The sequence below is a fragment of the Parasteatoda tepidariorum genome, chromosome 2 (assembly GCF_043381705.1).
Source record: "Parasteatoda tepidariorum isolate YZ-2023 chromosome 2, CAS_Ptep_4.0, whole genome shotgun sequence".
Classification (NCBI taxonomy): Eukaryota; Metazoa; Arthropoda; class Arachnida; order Araneae; family Theridiidae; genus Parasteatoda; species Parasteatoda tepidariorum.
In genome coordinates this window covers 41,425,264-41,445,523 of record NC_092205.1, presented here as the reverse complement: position 1 = coordinate 41,445,523, position 20,260 = coordinate 41,425,264, and the positions used below count along the sequence as shown (strand labels likewise).

General features: G+C 25.8%; 1 protein-coding gene across 1 annotated transcript; it reads left to right on the top strand.

Moving 5' to 3' along the window:
• The first annotated feature begins 31 nt into the window (after window positions 1-31).
• On the top strand, window positions 32-19,653 carry LOC107442820 (cysteine protease ATG4B). Its single transcript, XM_043042325.2, has 14 exons — window positions 32-295; window positions 1,606-1,686; window positions 2,751-2,846; window positions 3,216-3,287; window positions 4,476-4,574; window positions 4,905-5,003; window positions 12,137-12,209; window positions 12,619-12,698; window positions 15,248-15,474; window positions 15,602-15,680; window positions 15,761-15,906; window positions 16,550-16,606; window positions 17,273-17,384; window positions 19,232-19,653. The coding sequence occupies exons 2-14, from the start codon at window positions 1,620-1,622 to the stop codon at window positions 19,327-19,329; spliced, it is 1,305 nt and encodes a 434-aa protein (XP_042898259.1). The 5' UTR covers window positions 32-295; window positions 1,606-1,619; the 3' UTR covers window positions 19,330-19,653.
• Window positions 19,654-20,260: the final 607 nt, after the last annotated feature.

Sequence of the window (20,260 nt, the reverse complement as noted above, 5' to 3'; positions counted from 1 at the left end):
TAAGGAATCAGATGGCACTTATTTAATTTTCATCGGAATCGATTACGTAAGTAAATAAAAAAAATATAAATAGACAAGGATAAATAAACAAAGAATTTCCTAAACTTTTTGCAGTTTTCTGTGAAATATTTAACTTCTGATAAGTCATCTATAAAACTTAATTATTTTTTATTTAAATTTTTTGGTTCTATTAACTAAGAGAATTATAGAATTTATTATTATGAACATATGTCTATTTTGAAATACAAAAAATATGGGTCATTCCTGTTTATTATATTTCTTTAAAAATTAAAAAGTAAGTGATTAGTTAATTCTGTTGATCATAAACTGTACAAAGAAATGTGTAAAATTATAATATCATTGTAATTTAGCACATCTACGAGTTATTACGTTTTACGATATTTTTCATAGTTTTTAATATTAACTACATATTTATCCACTATATTTTTGAAATAACTCAACGATACATGTCTAAATTAATGTAGGTCTAGAGGATATTGCTTGTCGGTATTTGAAAAAGAAATTTCATAAGTTTGCACTAACTAGTTCCTAAAAGTCATCACTAACTTTCAATTGACTTCAGATTGTTAAATGAATTTTTTCAAGAAGATATTAACTAAGCCGGAGAAGTGGAAGTATAGGAATTCTTATAAATTAAAAAAAAAAATATTTCTCGCTAAAATCGGGATTTGCTTGTTAAAAGCAAGCAATGCACCGAGATAATACCAACCAAGTATTTTAGATTTTTTGTTAAATCTGGTTTTTCGTTAAATCAGGGTTTGTTATTAGCGAGTTTGGCTGTCAACATTTATCCACACTTTTTATCCGTAAATATATTTATGTGAAATGATGTGTATTTTACATGTAACATTACTATTTAAATATCTGTTCCACTCTGTAGTTGTTCAAACATTGAAAATTAAAAGTGTTTTAAGTGTACAATTTTCTCTCTTTTTATGGCTCTCATTTTCATTTGACTCACTAAAAATATTTTCAAGGCCTAAGAATAAGATAAAGGGGGCAACTGCTAGGGATTCAGACGTAAGCCTCTATTATTAATAAAAGAAAAACATGTCTCCATTTCTAGTTATAAAAATATTGAAAATAATAATGTTTCATTGTGATTAAAATACCAAGCTTTCATTTTACTCAAATTTACTTTTTAGGAAATAGACAATAATTATTGAATTAGGAAAGTAACTGTTATTTTTTTTTAATATTATTTTAAATGTTTCATTTTTAAAATAATGTTTTAGTAATATTCATAATTAAATTTAGTGAAGGCCCATAAGCAAATGTATTGCTATTGTACTTATATTAGTATATATTAAGTATCATTCACCATCATACCTATATTATAATATTTTAAGAATCTGTTATCGTAATACTCGGAGCACTTATTACCAATAATCAATTATGATAAATTATAAGTGATTAAGCATCATTAGTGTCAATAAATGTTAGGTTTATATTTGATGCTCCATCCCCCTAAAACAAATTAGTGCCTTGTTTTAATAATATGTACTTACTATAATATGTACCTTGTTTTAATACTATATTAATAATCTGGAGAATATTGCTTATTGTTTTCTGTCTGTCTCATAGCAACATGGATTTATATGAGGAAAGCTGAAATAATTTATATACTACACATGGATTTATACAACTTTTTTTCTAGTGCAAATGGTAATATATATTTAATTTTTTTATGTTGGTTCATCTAAATGTTTCAAATATTAGCGTAAAATAGAAATAACAAAACAAAATAGAATTTGTGTATATTCTTATAGAATTTTAATTATTTGTGTTTATTCTTTTAATTAATATACAAGAATTAATAAAGTGAATTTAATCTTTAAATTACAAAAAGCTAATTTACTTAGAAAAGTATTTTTTTTTATCTCCAAAGTTATTTTCGTTGTAATTATAAATTGCTTATGAATTATGTGATGTAAAAATTATTTTTACTTGATTGTTTGAAGTTAATGAGACCAAATCTACTTTAAATTATCAAAGTATTCTAATTATGGTGATGACATCATTTTATAATTTATTTTCAACAGTAAACTTTGGAAATCTAGGGTTTTTCAATAATAGTAATATATAATATTTAAATGTTAATTTTATTAATTTATTTGAATAATATCTTTTTTTTTCAAATAGACATAAAGATATTTCATACAGATATTTTATATAGATATTTTATTTAAAAATTCATAGGCATTTTTTCCCCAGATAGTAGTACTTCTTTGCTTCTTTTAATGAACCGAACAGTAACAAATTCTGAATCTCGAGCTGATTTCATTAATTTCAAAAGTTCATATTCTTTTATAAACTTTGTATAATAAGACTTCCTTATTTCATTCTCACTATGATATTATATTTTTGTGCCATAGTAGAAGCCATATTGATGGAACTAAACTGGAATAGTAATAGTGAAAAATAAATGGATAAAACGATAAAAATTGCAACTGATAAAATAGATCCTGCGAAATTGAATTTTAAAAAAGTTGTTTATTTTAAAATTCGATTTCTCAGGAACTATTCAACCGATCTCTCTCAAATTATCCAATATATATATATAAATGTCATCAAAATAAGGTATTTAAAAAATATATCAATTAAGTTTGGTATAATTTTTAGATTAACTTTAAAATACGAAAAAAAAGCTAAAATATTGTTTTGCTTTTTCTTCTTCTAAATTATAAAGTTGATCCTTAGATTTATGTATTTCATTAACTTTTACCTAGGTCAAACATCTATTCATAGTAAGAAAGATAGTGCAGATTTCCCATTCTCATTAGATGATGTATGGATTCTTGGCAAGAAATATAATTCATTGCACGGTAAATTGTTACAATATAATTAAATATCTAATAAAATAAAAAATTTCCTAGATGTTTATTTATTATGCCATTTTATTCTTGGTGTGCTTTTTTCTAGAACATTCATACAATATCATTAAACCAAAGTTTTAAGTACTAGTTTGTTTGTTTTTTTCCCTGAATTCACCAATAAGAGTTGTTTTCATGTTACCATGACACTGTGTTGTTTTGTGAATATTATTTTTATAATGCTTAGTGAATATTTGTAACCATAGTGAATATTATTTTAATAATACTTTGTTTTTCTGATTCTTTAACTTGAATTTATTTTATAATTCACTTTTTTCATAAATTAGTTTTTTTCCATAATGTTATGCATTTTATTATTAGATTTGGAAGATTTAAGAAGTACAATAAGAAGCAAATTATGGTTTTCTTATCGAAGTGGATTTCCTGCTATAGGTATAACCTTTATTTTATAATTTTTCATGAAATTTAAATTATGAATCATTATTAATAGATTTCAAATCAACGAAGAATTGAAAAAGCAAGTTAATCAGCTAAGTTAACAAATAATAACAATGTAATTGTTTTCAAAATGTTATAATTTCTTAATAAACATTGCAATAAACAGTTTTCTTATGTTTATCATATTGATTAGTTCAATGAAATTAAGTTTAATTGTTTTTTTTTTAAATTTATATTTTAATTACGATAAAGAATGAAAATGTGAAAGTCGTCTTGACTTTTATCTATGTTATAACATTTCAACTGAATGTTTTTTGTTTTTTTTTTGTATGAAAATGCAATTGTACCAAATATTGCTTATGATCTACAATTGTAATTTATCTAAACTCATTTTTTTTCCTCATCAATTTTGACTTTTATTTTTCATAAAATGTCATCTTAGAAATCAAAGATTTTATACATAAAAAACTTTTTTATAAACTGAAAGTATATCAATAAAAAAAAATGTTTATAATAAATAATTGCATGTGCATAATGGTCAAAATTGTCAGGTGTACAATATTTTTTAATAATAATTAGCAAAGTTTAAAGTGAAACCAGAAGTTTTTGATATAAAAACATTGATGAAGATATTGTAAAATTAAATAGATAAGAAATATGCAAACAAGTCATAAATACCTAAGTTTTCCATGTAATTAAAAGGGTTTTTTTACCTAGCACTGAATGTTTTCAATTCAATGTTAAAAATCAATCTCATCTCAGATCAAGAAACTACGTATCTGAAAAGCAAAAACTAAAGTTTCAATAGATATTGTTTTACTGATTAAGAAATACAAGACAGTTTAATACCATTAACCATAGAAACTTTTTTTTTTTTTAATTTTGTTCTTTACTAGATAAAACTAGGAAAAAAAGTTTTTTTTTATGTAAAAAGATTTTTTTTAAACAAATAAAGAAAAATATAAACATTTATAAAATTACAAATAAATTCCAATTTTTAATAGAATTATCATTTTTGTTTTTTTAGCAACTAGGGACAGATGTTCTAGCATCAACAACTGCTTGTTTTAATCATAAATACTTTTCAAAAGTTTTATATTTATTAAACCATGAACTGTTTAGTTTTGCAAATATCTACATGTAAAAGTCCATTTTGATTATCTAATTGCTTTTATCTTATAGGTGGAACTGGACCAAAAACCGATAAGTACTGGGGTTGCATGCTACGTTGTGGCCAAATGGTTATGGCTGAGGCATTGATTTGTCGTCATCTTGGAAGAGGTGCATTTTTATTGAATTCAAATAAAATCTGTTACAATTTAAAAAATGATAGTTTGTTAAAATTTTCTTCAAAGTTATTACTCTGCAAAAAATTTATTATCTTGTAAAAAAGATATTGAATTGATAAATAAATATTTTTGAAGTTCAAAAAATATCTTGGAAAGTAAAATAACTTTTTTTTTTTGCTGCATCAACTATGTATTTTTTGTTGCATATAAAATATGTTTAAAATTTAATGAGTGGTTGAATTTCTGTAATAAAATTGAAATATTGTTAAATTACAGATGGCTGTTATATTAATATAGTGGCATTAATATATTATTATTACAGGATGGCAGTGGACACCAGGGGTGATTGATCCAGTGTATAAAGAGATTTTAAAAATGTTTCAAGATAAAAAAGATTGTCCTTATTCCATTCACCAAATTGGTAAATATATATGTATATGTGTGTATCTATATCTGTCTTACCTTCATTAATCTAATTGTTATTGTATTTGATAATGTATTTTTGCGGAAATTGAATAATTCACAATGAATAAAGTAAAAAATATGCTGAAATATTTTTTTAATTTTTTTTTCCAACAATCATATATTTTCCAATTAAAAAGTATGTATTCATTGACCTGTTTTATAGATTGTTCTAAAAATGTATCATATGATTATTTTGTCTATTCTTTTACATTTCTTTAATGGCAACAGTTATCGAGCATTTTTTTTTTTTACCCCTTAACAAGTCGGATTTAAGATTAGATTAGACAGTCTGGTAGTTTTTCACAATATTCGAACGAAAAATTTTGGTTTAATTTTTTGTTAATTAATTAATTTGTATTTTCTACTAACATTTCAGTGAATATATTTCTAAAATATTTATTCTTTCTTAGAATCTAAAAAAAATTTTAATTTGATATTTCTCTCTACTTTTATTTTAAGTTTTTGAAATTTTTAAGTAATGTTAATAGTTAAGTTGATATTTTAGTTAGTTTAAAATTTTATTGTCATTACTTATTTATTATCATTACATATTTATTATCATTTAATGATTAAATGTTTATTTCATTGAATGCTCTTCTGAATAAACATAATCATTAATATCTTCTTCTCAGTAATCATGCTATTCAAACAGAAATCAAGTTTTATAAATAAGTATTCTTTCTGTAACTCATTTACATATTTTTTCTAAACCGTTAAATAAATGATCCAATGTTTTAGCTCTATAAAATAGTCGTTTCTAACTTCTTACGGCCAGCTCACTTTAAATTTCTAAAGTTAAGAGAGAACCGGACGAACCTTGGCAATAATTAACAGTTATTGCAACTAGCTAAATCATGAATCCCTTGCTCATTGTAATTTGAAGAAAGCAAATGCTCTTTTGATCTTTGTTTTTCAGCTGCACCCTCCCTGGGTTTATTTTGAAATGAATAACATTCAATTATTAAATCGAAAATTATTATTATATAATAATAAAAATCTATTACAAATATTTGTCAAAATTATGAAAGCATAATATCTAATGAGAAAAGTCCCTTATTTGAGCTCTTGTTTATATTTAACTTATTACTATTCTGTTTGAAGTAAGATGAGAAACGAAATTTATTTTAATATAATGCTTTATAACTAGTATAATTTTATGAAAAAAATATTTAAAACCACGGTGGTCAGAAAATGTTTTTAGATTACAAAAAAGTAAACTATTTAATATTTGTACTTAATTCTAAATTTTGTAATAAATTTCCTTACACGATTTCAATAGAATAATAGTGAAAAAACTCAATTATAACGTCTATGCAACTTTATGTATTTCATTAATAATAATTTGATATCAAACACTTATTAATGAAAAAATAATAAAAGATTATACATTTGTGTAGTTATTTCACTTTACTTTTTAAATACTAATGTTCAGTATCATATCAGGGGTCCATTGTTGCCTCAGTAAATCAGGATAGTGCTTCATTAAAATAAAATAAAAAGTGTGACAAAATGACTTCATAATTTGTATACTGATTAGAGATACACTCATCCGTAAGTTATGGAACAAGGGCATTTTAGGAGAACTCAAGAAATATTGAACAAAATTGATTGAAATTTCACATGGCACTTGGGAAGGGTTTAATATGGTGTATGACCCTCTGGTGTTATTGCCAGTCTCATTAAAAACTCTCAAGATGGTTGAAAAAGTTGACTAATGTTTTGGAACAATAAACCCCTCTTTTTCATTAAGTTAATTCTTAATCTTGGGAAGTTTCTAGAAGAAAATTTCCTTAAGCATGAGCCATAAAATTCAGGTCTGGTTAACTACACCATCCTTTGGATATTTTTAGGTTCAACGTATTCTTGTGTTAACCCAGCTGTTTTCATCCATAAAATTTAACTAGAAACTGGCAGCACTTCTGAATAAACTTTCATATGTCCCTAAAATTTCATGTCTGTTGATGCTTGTTTTATTATCCTCTTTATAGAAACCTCACAGGGACAAGAACTACCTTAATGGAAGAATGAGTATTTGTATCAAAAATATTTTTCATTCTTATAAACAGCATGAGACCTGTATTGCCATCAGGAAGGAAGGTTATGTCCCATAATAAGTCTTCCACAAATTCTGATTTGCAACATTATTTTTGTAATATTTTGCCCATAAACTGAGGACTTTGCAATTGTGCCATTATCTTTTTTTATACCATTTTTGTCATATTTTGATGCACTTTAATGTTCAGTGCACAAAAAAAAGGACCACTCTGAATAACTTTTAATCTAATGATGGAATCTTCATGTTCTAGGTTTCAATCTTCATGGTTTAAGGGAATGACCTCAAATATACCAGTTAATTAATGCAGACGATATTTTAAGTTGCAAAATCAAACACAAAATCATACTTTCTCTGAATAAACGTGCCTTTTATTCAAACATTTGGATTTCAGACCCTCAAAATATAGGGGGTAATCGCAACCTGGGAAATATGGTCCTCATAGTTTGATCAGGAGAGCAATCCAAAATTTGGATCTCTAAATGTTAATTTTACTTTTTCATATTTTACCATATCTTGAGAACTTTTTAAGCGAATTAAAAAAAGTTTTGCACAAAATTATAAAATTCATTTGTCCGAAGATAATTCCGTGCAAAAAATAAATTTTAGTGAATATTTATTATTTTTTATAATTTTATTTAATAATAGTTTGAAAATTTTTTTTCATTTAAAGGCACCTGAGAAATCAAATTTTAAAAAAGTTGTATATTTAAAATTCAATTTTTCAGGAACTATTCAATCGATTTTGCTCAAATTTCATATGTTGCCATGTAAAATATGTAGTTTAAAATTATATAAAAAAATTTTATACGTTACAATTCAAATTTTTTTTTACTATTATTAAATAAAATAATAAAACATAATTAATATTTACTAAAAATTATTATTGGATTAATAAATTTTATAACTATATGCAAAGTTTTGTCCTCGAGATATGGTGAATATGCAAAATCTGAAATTAAGATTAAGGGGCTTAAACTTTGGAGTACTCTCCTGACCAAACTATTGGGACCATATTTCTAAGATTATGGCTACCCCCTTTATTTTAGGGATCAGAAATTCTTATCTGTCAAAAAAATGGTATGTTTATTCAGAGAAGGTGCTTTTTGTGTATTTTGGGTAACTTAAGACATCTTCTGCTTTAATGAATTAGCATATTTTAGGTTCCCCCCTCCCTCCCGAAGCATTAACATTGAGTCCAGGAATGTAAAAATTCGATCATTAGATCAAAAGTAATTCAATCTCTTTTTCTTTTTTTTTGGCAGACAGTAACTTCTGTTAGATTTTTTTTCATAATTTCTTAAGCTATCCTCAAAAATGTGATTGTACTTTAATTTTTGGACTTAGGTGATAACTACTACTAACGAAAATTTAAAGGACATGAACATTCGTACGAAAAGAAAATATACATCTTATTTAAAGAGACAGTTATAATAACTTATATTAAAAAAATTAAAACAATATCTTCAAATGTTAGTTAAAAATTATTTATTTTGAAAAGGATTTCTTTATCGTGACAGGACTACAACATCTGTAGTACATAATTCATAGGTTTTCTTAAAATGAACGTTTTTTAAAATCTTCAGTAAAACTTTTTTAGTGCATCCTATGCAATTAATAAAATTCATAATTCTTAAAATATATCGTTGAATTTCTTAAAACTCCATGTGTTGTTTTAGCCCAAATGGGAGTTTCTGAAAAAAAGACCATCGGGGAATGGTTTGGACCAAACNAAAATTTTATTGTCATTACTTATTTATTATCATTACATATTTATTATCATTTAATCATTAAATGTTTATTTCATTGAATACTCTTCTGAATAAACATAATCATTAATATCTTTTTCTCCGTAATCATGCTATTCAAACAGAAATCAAGTTTTATCAATAAATATTATTTCTTTAACTGCTAACTCATTTACATATTTTTTCCGAACTGTTAAATAATTGCTCCAATCTTTTAATTTTATAAAATAGCTGTTTCTAACTTCTCATGGCCTGCTCAGTTTAAATTTCTAAAGTTAAGAGAGAATTATATCCTGGGCAATAATTAACAGTTATTGCAGCTAGCTAAATCATGTATCCCTTGCTCATTGTAATTTAAAGGAATAAAATGCTCTTTTGATCTTTGTTCTTTCAGCTACACCCTCCCTGGGTTTATTTCAAAATGAATAATTTTCAATCATTAAATCAAAAAATAATCGACAATTATTATTACATAATAATACAAATCTATTACAAATATTTGTCAAAATTATAAAAGCATAATACCCAATAAGAAAAGTCCCTTATTTAAGCTCTTGTTTACATTTTCTTGATTATTATTCTGTTTGTCGTTTGAAGTAAAATGAGCACCGTGGTGGTCAGAAAATGTTTTTAGATTACAAAAAAGTGAACTATTTAATATTTGTTCTTGATTCTAAATTTTGTAATAAATTTCCTTACAAGACTTCAATAAAATAAAAGTGAAAAAACCAGTTGTAATGTCTATGCAACTTTATGTATTTCATTAATAATAATTTGATATCAAACACTGATTAATGCAAAAATAATAAAGGATTTTACATTTGTGTAGTTATTTCACTTTACTTTTTGAATACTAATTTTCAACATCAAATCAGGTGTTCATTGTTGCCCCATTAAATAAGGATAGTGCTTTATTAAAATAAAATAAAAAGTGTGACAAAATGGCATCATAATTTGTATACTGATTAGAGATACACTCATCCATAAGTTATGGAACAAGAACATTTTTGGAGAACTCAGGAAGTACTGAACCAAATTGAGTGAAATTTCATATGGAAATATATCAAGGTATAAAAAAAACTAAAACAATAACAAAAAGCCATAAACTTAAAACCATAAATTACTGTGCATCACTGCATGACAGTCAAAAAATTATGTAATCATATGGCACTTGGGAAGGGTTTAATATGGTGTTTGACCCTCTGATGGCATTGCCAGTCTCATTAAAAACTCTGAAGATGGTTGAATAGTTGACTAATGTTTTGGAGCAATAAACCCCTCTTTTTTATTAAGTTAATTCTTAATTTTGTGAAGTTTCTAGAAGAAAATTTCCTTAAGCATGATCTATAAAATTCAGGTCTGGTTAACTACACCATCCTTTGGTATTTTTAGCTTCAACGTATTCCTCAGTTAACCCACCTGTTTTCATCCATAAAATTTAACTAGAAACTGACAGCACTTCTCAATAATCTTATATATGTCCCTAAAAATCTGTTGATGCTTGTTTTATTATCCTCTTTATAGAAACCGCTCAGGGGCAAGAACTACCTTAATGAAAGAATGAGTATTTCTATCAAAAATATTTGTCATTCTTATAAACAGCATGAGATCTGTATTGCCATCAGGAAGGGAGGTTATGTCCCATAATAAGTCTTTCACAAATTCTGATTTGTAGCATTATTTTTGTGATATTTTGCCCATAAACTGAGGACTTTGCAATTGTGCCATTACCTTTTTTATACCACTTTTTGTCATACTTTGATGCACTTTAATGTTCAGTCCACGAAAAAAGGACCACTCTGAATAAACTTTGATCTAATGATCAGATCTTCATGTTCTAGGACTCAATCTTAATGGTTTACGGGAATGACCTCAACTGTACTAATTAATTAATGCAGACAATATTTTCAGTTACAAAATGAAACACAAAATCATACTTTCTCTGAATAAACATGCCTTTTTTTCTATGCATTTGGATTTCTGACCCCCAAAATATAAGGGTTAATTGCAACCTGGGAAATATGGTCCTCATAGTTTGGTCAGGAGAACAATCAAAAATCTGGAACTCTAAATGTTAATTTTATTTTTTTCATATTTCACCATTTTAGCGAATTGAAAAATATTTGCACAAATTTATAAAATTTGTTCGTCCAAACATAATTTTGTGCAAAAAATAAATGTTAGTAAATATGTATTATTTTTTATAATTTTATTTAATAATAGTCGAAAAAATTTTTAATTGAAAGGCTCTTGAGAAATCAAATTTTAAAAAAGTTGTATATTTAAAATTCGGTTTTTCAGGAACTATTCAATCGATTTTGCTCAAATTTCGTATTTTGCCATGTAAAATATGTAGTTTAAAATTATGTAAAAAATTTTATACATTACAATTCAAATTTTTTTTTACTATTATTAAATGAAATAATAAAAAATAATTAATATTTACTGAAAATTATTATTAGATTAATAAATTTTATAACTATATGCAAAGTTTTTTCAATTTGTTTAAAAAGTCCTCGAGATATGGTGAATATGCAAAATCTAAAATTGAGATTTTAGGGGCTTAAACTTTGGAGTAATGTCCTGACCAAACTATTGGGACCATATTTCTCAGATTTCGACTACCCCCTATATCTTAGTGATCAGAAATTCTAATCTGTCGAAAAAATGGTATGTTTATTCAGAGAAAGTACCTTTTGTGTACGATTTCATAACTTAAGACATCTTCTGCTCTAATTAATTAGCATATTTGAGGTCCTACCTCCCAAAGCATGAACATTGAGTCCTAGAATATGAAAATTTTATCATTAGACCAAAAGCAATTCAGGGTGGCCCATATTTCTTTTTTTTTTTTNTTTTTTTTTTTTTTTTTGGCAGACTGTAACTTTTGCTAGATTTTTTTTTCCTAATTTCTTAAGCTGTCCTCAAAAAAGTGACTGTACCTTAATTTTTGGACTTAAGTGATAACTACTACTAACAAAAATTTAAAAGACATATACATTCGTACAAAAAGGAAAAAATGCATCTTATTTAAAGAGACAGTTAATAACTTATATTAAAAAAAATTAAAGCAATATCTTCAAATGCTAGTTAAAAATTATTTATTTTGAAAAGGATTACTTTATCCAGGACTACAACATCTGTGATACATAATTCTTTGGTTTTCTTAAAATGAAAGATTTTGAAAATCTCCAGTAAAGCTTTTTTAGTGTATTCTGTGCAATCAATAAACTTCATAGTTCTTAAATTATATCGTTGAAATTCCTTAAACTTAATGTCTCATTTTAGCCCAAATGGGAGTTTCTGAAAAAAAGACCATCGGGGAATGGTTTGGACCAAACACTATCGCTCAAGTATTAAGGTAATAATCAAATTTTATTTCCATATCCATTCCTTTTAAAGCAGTTAATCCTATTTTTCGTATGTATGTAGTTGCTTTTATCAATATATTTTTTCATTGGCTTTTTTTTAAAGAATATTTATTAAAATTATTTTGTTCAAATACCCCTGCTGTTATAGCTATCATATTGATTTTCTATCGTATCTATAATTTGTTTCTGAGCATAATATATTTCATCATACCTTATACTACAAATTATAGAAAATGTAGCAAATTTTAATTAAAAAAATTTTTCTGTTTCATTCTGTCATTTGTTTATAGCTAAAAAAAGCTATTTCTACCAATTCTTTTTGAAACAAAATCTTTTAATCAACTTAATTCAAACTGTTCATCACACTTTAAGATATTTTTAACATTATTTTTTTTCCAGGAAGTTGTCCATGTATGATGAATGGAGTAGTATTGCTGTGCATGTAGCTTTTGATAATTCTGTGATTCAGTCAGATATAAGTATGTATAATTTTTAAAATGATAATGGTCTTATTCTCTAAATTTTTTATGCCAAAACACTGTATGATCCCTTCATTGTGTTTAACTTAGATCACTTGTTTCCATAGTTTTGAAAAAGAATATTTTGATTTGCTCTTAGTATTCATGTAGCCTTTAGCCTTAGTTAACTAAACAAAACTTATATCAGTGTTACTCTGAAGCTAATTATTTGACTCAGGCAAGAGCGCCGGCAGAATAATATAAAAGGGGGTGCAACCCTCGAAACAAACTACCCCCCTCCAAAAAATAATAAATAATTAAAATATTCTGTTATTACATATACTTTCATCTGTTAATTTTTTTCATCATACATTTCTTCATTGTTAACAAGATATTTAAAAAAAGTACAAATTTCTCGTACTTGTAAATTTTGCCACTAGAAACTGTATTGATGGCGCTGGCATAGCAACTGACTTTGAAACACAAATAACTACAAACAGTAGTTTTGTATACTAACGTGTTTGTGCATGCTTAACATTGGTATTTATTGTGTTGATGAAGTTTTACAGTTGGAGAAGTCAGTTTCTGTTATACACCTTTGTTAAACTAAATAATTAATGGAAAATATAATATTATTTATATTTTATTAAAAGAAATTTAAAAATATAGCTTAGATATCTGCCAAGTTTGTGCATGCTCAGTGTGCATAAGAAAATAATCAAAGATGACTCAGAATTCATTGAAAAAGTTATAAAAAGATTTGGACAGCAAACAAGACGATTACAATTCTTGTTTAATTAGACAATTTTTTAATTGTTATGTATCAATAATTACTTAATTATTTGTTTTTGAATAAAAATATTTTTAATAAAAAATTTTATAACAAAATTGTTTTTCTGTATCTCTTTAATTGTTTTTAAAAAAAAGCCAGGAAGTGCAAGTGCACCATCTTGCACCCCGCTGCTGGCGCCCTTGGACTCAGGCTATATAAATGAAAACATGCCTATTTTTATATTTCTTTTACAATAAAATTAGTGTAACTTAAGGAAAACATTCTAAAATTTCTGTTAAAATATAAAGAGCACAATTTAATATTTGCTAACTTAGATGTTTAAGTGTTGTGGTGACTGCTCAATTTTGCAAAGCTGGCATAAATCAGGAATGCATTTTAAGAATACTATTTAGGGTTAATTTATAGTATAAACAAGAGTTTATTATTCAATATTACGTAAGCAACTCGTTAAGTTCAGTCTTATGCTTCTGCAAGTCAAAAGGGCAGAAAAATGTAAATTGTATGATCTTTGTTGAGCATCTCTTAGTAAAATATACTAAAATAATAGTACAAATGTGAAAATTTGATTATCTACTATAAAATTATACTTACTAACTGCCAGGCCATGCTTAATAAGGAATAACCTTATTATTTCTATTACTTTACTTCATTGTTTGGGAGAAATGGGGGTGAATTTCATTTCATTTATAAGGTATGATATTAATTAGCAATTTAAATAATATCGAATTTTTACTGTAGTTTTATGTAATAATGTCACATTTCAAGGCGACCAGGGAACAGGGAAAACAAGGAAAGGCCAGTGAATTTTATCAATCTGGCAAAATCAGATAAATGTCTGGGAATTTAGCTGAAATTTTTCAAATATCAAGGAAAATAAATAAATTTTCGTGTGAAAGTCTAATTTTTTTTCCTCCAAAATAGTTAATCTCCTAAAAAAAAAGTAATAAATTTTTTTAATTTTCAACCTTAATGGCATAAGTGTTTTGTAATATAAGAATAAGGTATCTCTTAATTAATGATAAAAATTATGCCATGGGTTACAAAAATCAGGCAAATTTAATAAAATTAGTCTGGAAAAATCCAGGAATTTTTTTTTTCTGAGTGTCCATCTTCGTCCTTTACTTACAATATCTCATATCCAACTTGATTAAACATGACTGACCATTATCTATCAGTATAAAATGCATTTAGGTATCTTTCCATATTCTAAAATTTTCTCTTTGTATTGATTCAGAGGCTGGCACACTTATTTGTAAATCAGAAGGTTTGTATGTAATGAATTCTGCTCTGGGGGTAAAGCTAAATTTCACGGTGTGCTGACAACGGCTTATAACCAACAGAAGCTAACTAAGAGGACACCAGTAACCAGAATTTTATATCCTGGCTCAACTGAAAATGGATAAAATCTCTGTTGTAATACTCAAAGACCTCAATATTTAAAGTCCTGAAAATTATTTGCACATGAAGGGTATTTTATTTCAATTTTAAAATTCCATGCAGTGATATGTACGGAATAAAAATTTGAGTTGCACACTCTATGATTGAAAGTGGAAAGGTGAAGGAACTGGAGCTGAAGACTTCAAACCCATTGTTCACTTAGAATTATGGATTCATAATGAACTGGCGCATCACAATTTCATTTGAGAATTTGCCAAACCTTAATTTTTCAATTTAGTTTTGATAAGTTAGTTTTTCTCTGTCCGCAGTTTTTTGTAAACAAGCGTATTAAAAATATTTCTGTCTTGAATTTTTAAAGGAAAAAATTATTTTGTTTTAGGAACACTTTGTAGATATCACCCAGAACCATTAGCATCAAGTCCATTCACAATGCCTCGCCAAACCGTTTGGTATACTGATTGTGAGTCTCATAGATGTCAGCGATGGCAAGCAATGTCATCTGTTCTTAACAGAGAACCATCATCTTCATGGCGGCCAATGCTTCTTTTCATTCCATTGCGATTAGGAGTATCAAATTTTAATCCGGTGTACACAAAAAGTATCAAAGTAAGCTATTGATATTATATATTTGTCCCACATAAAATTTATGTTTTAAAGTTGTGAAACATTTTCAATAATTGTTAAGTAAAATATTATTTTAGAATCAACAAATTAATAGACGTTTCATTTTCAGAATTCTTTCAAAATTAAGCAAAGTCTTGGAATTCTTGGGGGTAAACCCAGACATGCCACATGGTTTATTGGTTATACAAGTTAGTAATATATTATTTTCGCCTCTATAAGTGTTATGTCTAATAATTTCTAAATTTATAATTTATCTTTATATTTTTAGGTGATGAATTAATTTGTCTAGATCCTCATGTTACACAACCAACTGTAAATTTTGATGGCCATAAATTTGATGATAGTTCCTATCATGTGCCAATTGGTGGCAGCAAACGAATGTCTATAAATGACATGGACCCATCCATTTCCTTGGTATGGTGAAACTTTTATTTTATTATTCATACATACTCTTATTTGTATCTCAGTATTTTTAGTATTAAAATAAATCAGATTTTTAAAAAAAGTGAGGAGCTTAGTTCAAGAACAATTTTGTTCCAGATTCACAAATTATTGATAAGAACAAAATAAAATTAAAAAACTCAATAAATCTATGTAGTTTTCATAAACTGTTTATCTGTGTATATTGAATGTATGTCAGCATTATTTTTTATTATTATTATGTACCATTATTTTTTATTATTATTATTATTTATTTATTTATTCTGTGAACTTTTCTTATATATTTACGCTTTTTAAATTTTTTTTTTTCGAAACCAAATGCTTTGCTAATTTATTTTAAACTTATAAATACTTTTCTTATGCATCTGATGTTTCTATCTTATTCTGTTGGAGATAATGTTTATTAAATTTCTGTTCTCTTAATCTTTAATGTTCTTAAAAAAAGTTTTTTAAATCAAGAGCTTTTCTGGTGTTCTTGTAGTTATTTCTAGAAATTGAAAGTAACATGAAATTTGTTTTGGAAAGTTATTGATGTTTGTTACTTTGAATTGTTTTTGTTACATTTCATTTTTAAGAATTTTATCAATGAAATTTAGTGTAGTATTTTCTCTTTTAGTGTTTTTATTTCCATTCTGAAGATGATTTTGATGACTGGTGTGAACAAGTTCAACAAGTAATGAAACAAACATTTCCTTTTAATTAGCTTTTGTGTGCATTTAACTTCTTTTAAGGCTATTATTGCTTTTTGGTCTTGTTTTAAAAACATATAAAAAAATTTAAATATAAATTATGGCTAAATAATCTTAAAAAATTAATAAGCTGGAAATGTCACATCATGTGGGACTGTAACTTTAATATTGCACTGTAAAAAGTAATATCATTTATGCGTAACACTAATTAAAATAATTATATATTGACCATCAACTAATACATTATCATTTAAAATGTATGTTTACTTGCTAATTTCATTAAAGTAAAATAAGTTCTTCCTTTTAATTGCTGTGAAATTACAATTAAATTGGATGACGTTTTTCATTTAATTTGTCATTAGCTTTATAAGCCAGACATAAAAACACCATACAAAGATCCCTAGTTAAAAAGATAATTTATTACAGTTTCATTTATAAAGTTTCAACTGGTTATATTAACAAGTTATGTAAAGATATTTGTAACGAATTGCATGTATTATATGTCTAGAATAAACTGTTTCATATTTTTCTCTGAACTTTCATTTAGTTTTTTAGTCATTTTTGACAAATTGGAACTCATTTAATGACATTTCATTAAAAAAAATTTATTCACTTTATTTAAACTTTATGTGTTTTTTTTTCTGTTTCAGCTACTTGTTATTCCAGGCGAACAGCATTTATTTGAAATAATTCCTGAGCGTCCTAAACATTGGCCACCTCTGGATCTCCGACCAGATTTAAATTGCAGTAATTGCAGCTTAGGTATATAAAATTAGTTTTTTATATTTATTTATGTTTTGTGAGTAATTTAGGAATTACTTTGCATGTTAAGCATCTCTCATATTAAATTCATACATTAAAGTGTATTTAATCAATGAATTATGTCTAATTATAAATGGTACATTATTTAAAACTATTTTATTTCTAAACCTTATTGTGCATAGTTATTCATATTTGTCTCAATTTCTATTTCCTAATATCTATTTCTCCTTGTCTGGAAAAGTATATTATTCTCTAATTTTTATTTTAGTGAAGAATCAGTAATACATGCATTCATTTTTATGAAACAATAAGTGTCATTTGTTTTCTCAATGTAGTGTAGAATTAATAGCTAAATTTAGTTTCGATAATTTAGATTTAACTTTTCTGCAACAAGAAATGTGTTTAATTTGTAATTTGGATGTTGTATTCTGTTAAATTAATTTTTCCTCCTTTATTTTTCCTTTATTTTAGCGATTAAGTCCCATTTAAAATTTTTGTGTAATTGTAGAATCAAATTTATTTCTACATTAAAAAGTATTAAGATAGAAAAATAAGTATTAAAGATTATCTAGATTTTTATTTTTAATTGTGATTGTAAGATTGTAGAGATTGTAACTTAAGATTGTAACTCAAGATTGTAACTTAACTACAATTAATTTAAAATTATATTTATATATCACATTGCTCCTGTATTCAGTCATTTAAGATTTTAATTTGATCACTATTTTTGTATAGTTTATAATTTGTGAATCTTTTTTTAAATACATGTTAAAACTTTAATTTTTGTGGCTGAACTTCTAATTGAAAATTATCACTTAGTTGTTACCGTGGGTAGTCTTTGCCTATACCACTGCTTGGGCTAGGGTTTAATTCCCTGTTCTAAAGGCTATGTGTTTCACTAATTTTACTTTCGCCGATTGTGTCTTTGTGGTTTGAAGTCCACTCTAATGTAATGTCCGAGTTGATTTTAGATATAGAAGAGTGAACTACTTGTTAGAAGACTGGATAATTACTATTCCTATCTGCCCTCCTATTTAAATTGTGGTAGTGTGAGCATGCACCAGTAATGTCATTCAAACACCATTAAAGTTAAATCCCAGGCAATCATTCTAATGCAACATAAACAACAAAAACAGAATGTAATTGTAATATAAAATGTTCAAAAATTAATAAAGCCTAATAAAGTTAATTTTGCTTTGTTTTCATACTTTATCCTATAAACAATGAAAAAACATTTAAATTACATTGTTTCGATTGTGGATATCAATCAAACTTGTACATGTCATTCAGATCAATTTTCTTTTAAGTTAATGAATTATAAATTACTTCTACTTGAAAAAATTACTACTTAAAATATATATATATAGCAAAGACAAGTAAATCTTGTGTTATTTAAACAAGTTAATATTTCCATATTTTGATTGGTTTTTTGGTTTATATAGAATTTTTTAGATTTTATTCTCAAAAATTAGGAAAGCTAATGTTCAAAAATTAAGTAAGCCCAATAAAGTTAATTTTGCTTTGTTTTCATATTTTATCCTATAAACAATGAAAAAACATTTAAGTAACATTGTTTTGATTGTGGATATCAATCGAACTTGTACATGACATTCAGATCAATTTTCTTTTAAGTTAATGAATTATAAATGACTTCTACTTAGTAAAAATTACTACTTAATATATATATATATATANTATAAATTTATATATATATATATATATATAGTAAAGACAAGTAAATCTTGTGTTATTTAAACAAGTGTAATATTTCCATATTTTAATTGGTTTTTTGGTTTACATAGAATTTTTTAGATTTTATAATTAAATGATTTATTAACTTATTTCAGATTACTTTTTTGTTGAAGATGAAGATGCTAGCAACATATCGGATGAAGAATTTGAAAGTATTGGTTCCTTGATGTGCCTGACAAATTTAGAAAATTAATATTCAAGCAAATCTTTTGTATTATTATTCTTATAATTATTTTTGTCTTTTTTTTTTCTCTTGTACTTCAAGCATCGAATTTGGATTCTCATAGCTTTTTGTGATAAGATTTTTGCGCAGTGCAAAGCATTCGAAAAGGCTTTTCCTCTATTTTTTTAATCGAATAAAAGAATATATAATTGATATGCTTTAATTTATTCCTGGCAATCGTTTGTGCTGTTTCTGTTATGATCAGTTATGGTGTTATGTTTCAACATCTATATTGTTCTTGTAAATATATATTCATGTAACTTTTATAATTAAATTTTATTTATATGACTAAAATTAATTTGTGTGTGAATTCTTTCTGACAATTGAATATTATTAGTTTGATTTCATGCCGTTCCAGTTTGTCTCTCAAGAAATCTTTTTTAACATTGTTTACTTCATTTTACATGCTGCTCATAAAGATACATAATACATATGATCTACTTTGTCTAATTTTTAATTTAAAATCAGGATTAGTTAAAATATTGTTAAATTAACACATTGACTGACATGCATATTTTTAAGAAAATCCCCGTCAGCCATACATGTTGCATAGAACCTCTAGCATTGTGTTGCAAACGCACTACTGACGGATTGACATAAATAAAAGTTAAATAAATTTTAAATAAATGTTCTATATTACGTAAAACAACATAATATTTTAGCTTTATATCATATTAACATCCCAGTTACCAGTGACTGGTGCGGCCTAAGCGAAATATTCAGTCTCAGTCACAGATGACTGACAAAGGCACTCAAAGTGTTAAGAATGAAAAATTATTTCATCTACTTATTAAAATTAATGCGACATCAACTGAAGCTGAAAAACAATTTTTCTCAACTTCCAAATTCTCATTTTTGCAATAAATAATAAATGCTCATTTAAATTCATAATAAACTAATG

Bases quoted from the DNA above. Each gene is read 5' to 3' on its own strand.
- LOC107442820 (XM_043042325.2), top strand. From the start codon at position 1,620: ATGAGGAAAGCTGAAATAATTTATATACTACACATGGATTTATACAAC. The intron at 15,907-16,549 runs GTATGGTGAAAC...TTTCTCTTTTAG, and splicing joins TGGACCCATCCATTTCCTTG to TGTTTTTATTTCCATTCTGA. The intron at 16,607-17,272 runs GTAATGAAACAA...TTTCTGTTTCAG, and splicing joins GGTGTGAACAAGTTCAACAA to CTACTTGTTATTCCAGGCGA.